Source organism: Pygoscelis adeliae, unplaced genomic scaffold, assembly GCF_000699105.1.
Source record: "Pygoscelis adeliae isolate BGI_AS28 unplaced genomic scaffold, ASM69910v1 Scaffold197, whole genome shotgun sequence".
Lineage (NCBI taxonomy): Eukaryota > Metazoa > Chordata > Aves > Sphenisciformes > Spheniscidae > Pygoscelis > Pygoscelis adeliae.
Genome location: NW_008825105.1, coordinates 2,116,582 through 2,124,619, shown reverse-complemented (window position 1 = coordinate 2,124,619; position 8,038 = coordinate 2,116,582). Strand labels below are relative to the sequence as shown.

General features: G+C 52.6%; 1 protein-coding gene across 1 annotated transcript in view; it reads left to right on the top strand.

Annotated features, from left to right (window-relative positions):
• The first annotated feature begins 222 nt into the window (after positions 1–222).
• Positions 223–8,038, top strand: part of BAK1 (BCL2-antagonist/killer 1) — a 9,702-nt gene continuing 1,886 nt past the window's right edge. Inside the window, exons 1-3 of the mRNA XM_009327401.1 lie at positions 223–324; positions 6,852–6,987; positions 7,129–7,272. Of these exons, the coding sequence (XP_009325676.1) occupies positions 237–324; positions 6,852–6,987; positions 7,129–7,272 (368 nt within the window). The 5' untranslated portion in view covers positions 223–236. The remainder of the gene's footprint in view (positions 325–6,851; positions 6,988–7,128; positions 7,273–8,038) is intronic.

The following is an 8,038-nucleotide window of genomic DNA, read 5'->3' as shown; positions in this document are numbered from 1 at the left end:
GGAGCGAGCGTGCCGGGAAGGGAGGAGCCAGGTCACTGGCAGAGATAAAAACAGGCAGCATTGCTCCTCTGAGCACTTGGCTCAGCCGAAGGGGCTTCCTAAGGCTGGCTTGGGAGGTGCGTGAGGGAGCAAGGGGCTGAGAGGCTCCAGTGTCCCTGCTGGCTGCTCATGACCTGGTTCACTTACTGTCCTTTGTTGTTCCAGGTAAAGCTGATACTCCCAAGCATCTCTCTGCAATGGCCTCAGGGAACGACGGTGACCCACCGAGGGCCTACAGACGCCGGGGAAGCAATGGGCGCAGGCTGTCACAAGAGCTCAACTCAGGTAAAAAGGTTGCTGTGATATTCAGGGGAGGAAGCATTTTTCAACCCATTCTTTCTTTGGTTTTTTTTTTCCCCTGCTGTGTTTCTTTGAGAAAAGATGGTCTTTTTCATACCTCCAGGGCCCTTTGCAAGACTGGGATAACAAATCAGTTCCGTAAAGCTATGCTGAATTGAACTTGGAGAGCACATGCCCAATGCTTTTGGGAGATGCTTGGCATTGGATTAGCGCGGTGGGCAGCAAGGGGGGCCTGAAAGGCATGGAGAAAATAGTGTGCAGGGAGCTGCTGGACTGGGGTACGCTGGCAGCTCTGTGCAGGCAGGCTGAGGCAGGCACAGCGGAGTGGCACAGGGGTTTGGGCATAGGGCAGATCGCCCCGGCTGGCTGCGAGATGTACGGCTGGTGCCTGGTGTCATTTACTTTCCCTTCCCTAAGCACAAGGGAGTGAAAGGTGCTTGATGTTTAAAACACACAGAAAAACAGGCCTTGCTGAGCAGTGCCTGGTCTCAGGCAGTTGGTTTCAGTCTTGCTGCATCGGCTGCTGGATGAAATCAGGTCTCTGGTGTGCCTTGGCATAGCAGCGATGAAGAGTTACAGCTCACCAACATTCAGAAGCAGTTCAGTCCGTTGCTCGTGCGTGCCGAGCCCAGCAGACTGTGTAATTGTGTTTCACACTAATGGGTGAAACCAGGAACGGGGACGAACGGAACCCAGGAAAAACCTCAGCTCCCGTTTCATCCCAAAATGATAAAATGCCACTGCAGAGAAAGCTGTTAAACACGGGTGGCTTCTTAACCTGTTTTGCAGGTGGACTTGTAAATAAGGCTGAGTCACTGCAGCTCTGTCAATAATGGAGATTTGAAGCTACACCTAAGTGTTTACGTATTTGAGCTCAGATCCAGCTCAGAGCTGTTTTATTGGCCTGATTACAATATTTATACTCTGGTATTGCCTGGACTCCTCTCCATCTCAGAGTACCATTTGTGCTAGATCCTGCATGAATACACTGGAAGAAAAAAATACCGTCTCCTTCCCTTACCAAAGTCTACAAGGTATGAAAATAAATAAATAAGAGCAGTTGTTTACATATGCTGATTTCCTGTTGAGGCCAATGAGATGCTGATGTGAAAACCAGTGAGAGGATCAGGCCCTGAACTCTAACCACACTGTTTTACAGTCACGCTTCCTGTGCGCTTGCAAACACTTACTGGCAGTACTGGCATCCCTCTGCTTCCCAAAACTCAGGGGGGTCCATCTGGAATTTGGAGGTGGGATCTCTGCACGCCTCTTAGGTAGAAGCCTCATGGACTCCAGCAGAAGCAGAAATGTGCAGCTTCCACCAACACGTGCTGTGGGATTACAGGGCAGAAGGCTTTCGTCAACAGGTATTAAGCCTGGTCTTCGTTTAGGGCTCACTTGCTCCGTTCGTTTGTCTTTGGATGCGGTAGGGAGTAAAGAGATTTATCTGCTGCTCAAGGATTTGCATGAGCATCGTTCTGAGCCCTTGTTGTACCAGCCGTTGCTTAGGGCACGGACAAGATGCTGCTGTTTCTGTCTAGGTTGGGTGGCAATTTGCACTTGTGGTGTTTTTAGGGCATTGTAGACGAAGGCAGGAGCTTCATACTCCTGGCTGTACGTGATGAAGAGGAGGAGCAACTTAGCTCATGAAGAGTCATGCAAAAGGGGAGCAAACATTGCAGAAGGAGGAGTGAGAGGCCCAGCACCAACAGTGCTGAGCTGAGCTCAGGAAACAGGGCTCATACTTCAGAGCATTAACCTTGCCCTCCTTCAGTTCTCATCTGTAACGTGGGGGTGGCAGAGCCTCCCTGTTCAAACCTGCTGCCAGGGTACGCACGCAGCTGTGGGAATGGTTTGGATACATCGAGGCTCAGATCTGCGGGACAAGCCGTGGATGTGGCTGTCCTCACGCTTGCAGGTAACTACGCCAAATGCAGCTCAGCTCTCCTAGACTGCAGAGGGGCCAGTCCACGTGACGAAAATATCGTTTATGTGGTCACACTTAGCTCCTGTGTGGACCCCGTCGGCTGGAATCCCAAAGCACTTTGTTAAGAAAGGTGATGTGTTGCTATATCCACTTATTACTACTAGGGAAACGGAGAGAGCTTTGATGCAAGTCTCCGCAAGGGTGTCCAAGGTGTCAGGGTGGTGCATGGGAAGCCCAGCCACCCTGACTCTGTTTGCAGTGTCAGATTGGCAACTGTTCTCTTACCTCAGATTACCTGGGCTTTCTCATCTGTCTGTGTGTTTAATACTCACGTAACATACCTAGAGAGGTGTGAGGATTGGTCCTTGGTTGTTTGTCTTAGCTCTGGACTTGACATTGCATGTGAAGCCAGTCATGAACTGATAAATAGTTGCTTAGGGATGTTAGTCATACGTCTGTGAGCATCTCTGCGTCTTCATCTCCAAGACCAGCTGCAAAATGAGTAGGAAAAATGTGAGCTGCCTGTTTAAGCCTGGGTTCTCATACATTCTGTAGAGCAACCAAAACCATTTAAACATCCTTGTCTCTTGTTTGGTGCCCATGCAGTTCCTATCTCCAGCACAGACACAGAGTATTGGACTTCCCGTTGAACTGCATCTCTCATCAATATGTGGTTTCGGTTTTTAAAAGGAAAAGTCATCCTTCTGATGGCTGCGCTGGGAAAAACCTCTGCTTTGGAATTGCCTCGTGACTCCTTTGTTCTGGCCTGCAAAGGATGCCCCAAAAAATTTTTTATTAAAAACTTGATGGGGCAGAAGGAGACACATTGCCAGAGATGCCCACCCATCTCAGGCATCCGGCTGAGCACTGGGCCCAGCCTCCCTTTGCGGTTGAGTAGATTAGCAAATATGGGACAGGTCCCAGCTTGGGCAGCAAAGTACTAGAGCAAAAACCTCGCTGCAGCCCTCAGCCCCTGCTGTAAGCCTGTAACTCTGGGTGTGTTGGTGGGACACCATTGAATGTAAGAATTAAAGCAGATTTCTTGAGTCCAGTCCAGAATCTGGACCAGAGAATCTCCCTTATTGACAGATTAATTTCTACCTTAAAACCAAGAGTGTTTGCCCAGTAGTTCTGCAGGGAGACTGTTTGAGAATATTGCTTCTCTTTTGGGTGGGAAGATATTTGTTCTGAAGAGCAGAATAAGGGGAAGGGCTTTGTGCTGTGCAGATGCCTCCGGGGACGGCAGTTTTCCATTCCCCTGTCTAGAAGCTCTGCTCTCGGGTGCAAGCTGTGCAGGATTATGCCAGCATGATGCAGTGTCAGGCTGATCAGCCTTCGATCCTGGATGGCATTGCTGTTGACAGGCAATAGGTTTCACAAGGGGCTGCCTTGCCCGGTGGAAGCTAACCCAAATCCATTAACGCAGATACTGCTCATCCCACACATGAATTGCAACTACCGTGAGGTGGAGTCAAGCTTCCCCTCGAGGCAGAAATCTCCAGAGACCGTTCTTGGTTCCCCGGAGCTGTCTTCTCCCTTCGGAGCCAGTTGCTGTTTCCAGGCTGGATATCTCCCTCTGTGCAAACAGATGCACCTCTTCGTGTAGTTACTGCCTGGCTCCGGAGCTCGAAAGGGATGCTGCCAGGTTGCATCTGTCATTATTACAGTCTGTAGCAGGGCTATTTAATTTAGTTGTAACAAGGTCTGATGGATAACTTTGGTGAGACCTGCCAGTTTTTACTGCAGCACAGCTGCTCCCTGGGAGATAGGAACGGTGAGAAACAAAGGATCTTGCACAGAAATGCAGGCGTTGCGTGTTTGAGACTGGCTGGGGTCTGGTCAGTGTTGTCTACGGTGTGGATCCAGGCAAGACGCTGTTGGGGTAGGTCTGGTCTAGATGCTGGGAGTGCGCTGGGGACCGAGGACGACAGGGTCGCTGCTTCATGCAGCAGAAGGGGAGCAGGTCCTCCCTTGCAGTGTGGGGGGTCATAGCAGCTCGTGAGCCCCCTAACACGGCCCCAGTGATCCCACAGGGAGCCCAAAGATCCCAGCGGAGCTCCAAACCGCTCTCCTCCTCTCTGCTGCTGGTACTGGGAGTCCACAAGGCAAATCTTGATCCAGATCCTCTTCTTTTGAGTGGAAGAGACCCAGAGATGGTCCCAGCGCATGCTGTGGGTTAGCACCTGGGGGGAAAGAAGATGTGTGTTCGCCTGTCCTTGTGTTACTAAAAATAGTGCCTGGGGTAATTAAAACCAGGGAATTTTTTTGGTACACTTATTTCCTCTTTTGTTCTCGCAGTGTGTTTACCCTGCCTCTCGCTGAAACTGTGAGTCAGTCGGTTTCATTTTCTGGCTCTCGGTGGAGCGGTCACTGGCTCCGCGGGCTCCTCCATAAGGTGGGATTTGTTTACCGCCAAATAGACCTGTTCCTGCAAAACAAAAAACAATCCCCTGAAAACACAGCAACGAGGACTTGTCACTTCCCTTCACCTTTATTTACCCAACCTGAACTCTGCGTAACCTGAGTCTTTGCACGACAGGTCCTCTCCCTTCCCCGCACCCCATCCGGGGCTGGGCCCATCTCCCCAGAGCCCCATGCGGGCCGTGTAGATGTGACCAGCCAGAAAACCTCTGCAACGAGCGGCGTGGCATGCCTTGGAGACTTGGATACAGGGTTTTATGGGGCAGTACTGCCAGGACAGCTGTGTCCACCAGGCCAGGTCCTCACACCCCAGCCCTGGGACATTGCTCAGGCAGGAGCATCTCTGCATTGGAAATGCAATTTCCAGTGGCCAGAGAACTGCATGGCCAGTCTGGCGGGTGGATATACTAGGATGCTGGGAAAGGGTTTTAGCTGGGTTGGCTGCAGCGAGCTGCACTGCTGCTAGACAGTGTTGCTGGTGCAGATGTGCTGCTGCGTGTCACCAGCACACCTTGCAGGACGATGATCTAAAGCCACGGGTCTCCAGGGTCCTGCGCTTCTGATGTTCCCCCAAGTAGCTCATTTACCTGGGCTCTGCGCCTCGTTTAATGTCTGTAATCTCCACCGTGAATGGTGATACCCTGTTAAAGCAGCAGGGCTCTGATCCGTCCATACCATTTCTGTCCCCTACAAATTTTACATCTTAGAAAAAAGAAACTGGGAAGAACTGTGTTACTGGGACCTTAGGGCCAGCTCCCCCCGAGCCCTGTGGGGTGACTTAGCTGGGCTGCCGGCTGTTTGGGAACCGGTGCTCTAGCCCAGATTGCTTCTCGAGCCAGCTGAAACCGAGCTCTAATCAAAGACATCCCGTGACAGACCGGGTACTTTCCCCAGGAGCAATGTAACACATGTGATAAGGTATCAGTCACCATGGTACCTACGGGACAGAAACGCCTCGCCGGGGGCTCCCTGCTCCGGAGGGGGCAGGTCCTGGCCACGTCCAGACCCTTGCTCTTCCCCAGGCAGCGTGGTCATGGGGGACATGCGTGTGGGTCTTGACCTCAAGCCGTTTGCAGACGGGCGCACACTTGTTGACGCCGGTTGTTTCTGACTCGCTTCCTGCTTGCACAGAGCCGGGTCGGTTTTCGCGCGCTGTCGGGGCTGGGTGACGTTATTGCCTGGGCATGTTCCCCCGCTGAACCCTGAATACCTGGCATGCCGAGCCCTGCTTGTTTAGGGGAGCAGGGGAAGGAAGCTGTGGCACCCAAAACCAGCCCCAGCCTCCCCCCACAACAGCCCCGGCTCGCCCCCTCCCCAGCCGCAGCCTCCCGCTCACCGTGCAATGGGCGTATTGCTTCCACGGGTATTTGTGAGCAAAGCAGGGGATCTGGGTGCCTGCTTTTGCACAGTGGCAATGGGTGTGCTGGAGCAGGAGCAGGCATTCAGTTCAAACTTATCACCTGGCTGTTTATCTGCTTTCAAGCGCAGGATGGGGAGTCACCTCTCTGGGCTACAGTTTACCAGTTATTCAAAAGCTCCTCTCCTTTCTGTTCCTGCCAGCAGCCCATGCAGAAGTTGCAAACCCTGCCCTGGCATTGCCACTGCCACGGTGATGGGTGTATGTGAGACCAGTGATGTGTGATTGAAGTGGCAAGGAATTATACTAAAATGACCGATTTAACGTCATTGCTGATGCCGTGCAAGGGCACAATCGTTGGTGACGCTGAAAAACAAGATTGTTTGCTGAGGGTTGATGGGCAGTGCTAGACTCAGCTTTGCCTCCAGTTTGGGTCTGGGTCTGAGATTCCTGAACTTGTTTGTGCTGAGCAATGCCCTTACTGAGAGGTGCTGTCACGGGGAGAGAGCTGCCGAGCACAAGCACTTGAACATCTGGTTTGTGTTGTGACAGTCCTTTAGCTGTCTCTTGCCAAAAGTGGATTCAAAAGGTGGGCTTGTGCCCCTAAGAACGAAGGCTGGCTTCAAAATTAGTTTTCTGAGAACTAATTTATGTTGGATTCTTTTTGTTTTATTGCAAAAGACCAGTGTTAATACAAACAGCACAAATTTAGGCTGAAAATGAAGGAATGGTCTCTTTCCAACTTGGGAAAGGGGAGAGATGAGCTTTTCCCTTGACTTTCCTTCCTCTTGTCTCTCTCCCCCTCAGAAGACCAGGTGGTGAAGGAGACGGAGGAGGTGTTTCGGAGCTATGCCTTCTACCGCTACGAACAGGAGAGAGCGGAGAGACGGGAGGAAGTGCCCATGGACCCAGAGATCGAGGAGATCCAGCAGGAGCTGGACAGGTAAAACTCTGATACCAACCCTATGCACGTCCCTCAACCTCATCCTGAGCCAGGCTCCTTTACGGACCCACCCCTTGGTCCTACTTACCGGTCTTGCTGTGAAGGCAGACCCATCCATAATGCCATCTTCCCTCTGGGCAGCACCGGGAGCCGGGTGGGAAGGCGCCTGGCCATCATCGGTGACGACATCAACGAGCGGTACGACGCAGAGTTTCGCGGCATGCTGAAATCCTTGCAGCCCACCAAGGAGAACGCCTATAAGCACTTCACCAGAATAGCCTCCCGGTAAGGCCACTGGCTCCCTCAGCGTGGGCTGAGGAGGAGATCAGGGAAGGAAAGGTCAGAGGGGGTGCAATGCAGTTGGTTAAAGCCTTGCCCCCACCCCAGAGCAGCTGCCCCCCTGGCTCTGCCCCAGCACACACACTCTGTCTGTTCAAGCTTCACCCACCACCCCTGGGTTGAGCTCCTAAGAAGCTCACCGTGACGGTTCCTGCGTTTTCTGCCTGTCTGCTCTTGCTCCTGCACACTGTTTAGACAGTCTTCACCTGACAATCATCTCAGTCCTTGGACAAGCTGAGCGGGGTCAGAAAGTTTGGGGGACATGCCTGGGAAGCGTGGCCCGTGCATCAGTAGCCAAGTGAATGTCCCAGCTTCCATTCAGGGGTGTGACCAGCCCTGGAGCAAGGCAGACCTGCTGCTGGTCCCACTGCTACTAGCTTGGTAGCTGGGAAGTCCCGACGGGTCAGGCTTTCCAGAGGCACAAAGCAAACACAGCTGCAGGCTGTGGGAAAAGGGCAGGTACTCGCTGCCCTTGGAGTGGTCCACATGGCACAGGACCAGGACTAACTCAGGATGGGGGATGCTCCGCCAGCTTGCAGAGCCTGCAGCCATCTCGTGCAGGCGATGCACACCCAGCTCTCCCACTCAGGGTACAGCAACAGGGTGAAGAGTGAAGATAAACACCTGGACAACTTTTTGCCCTGATTGCATGAGGTACAGGCTTGGATCGAGGTAGCCGTCAAGGGGTTCAGTCGTCACCCCTCTCTGTCTG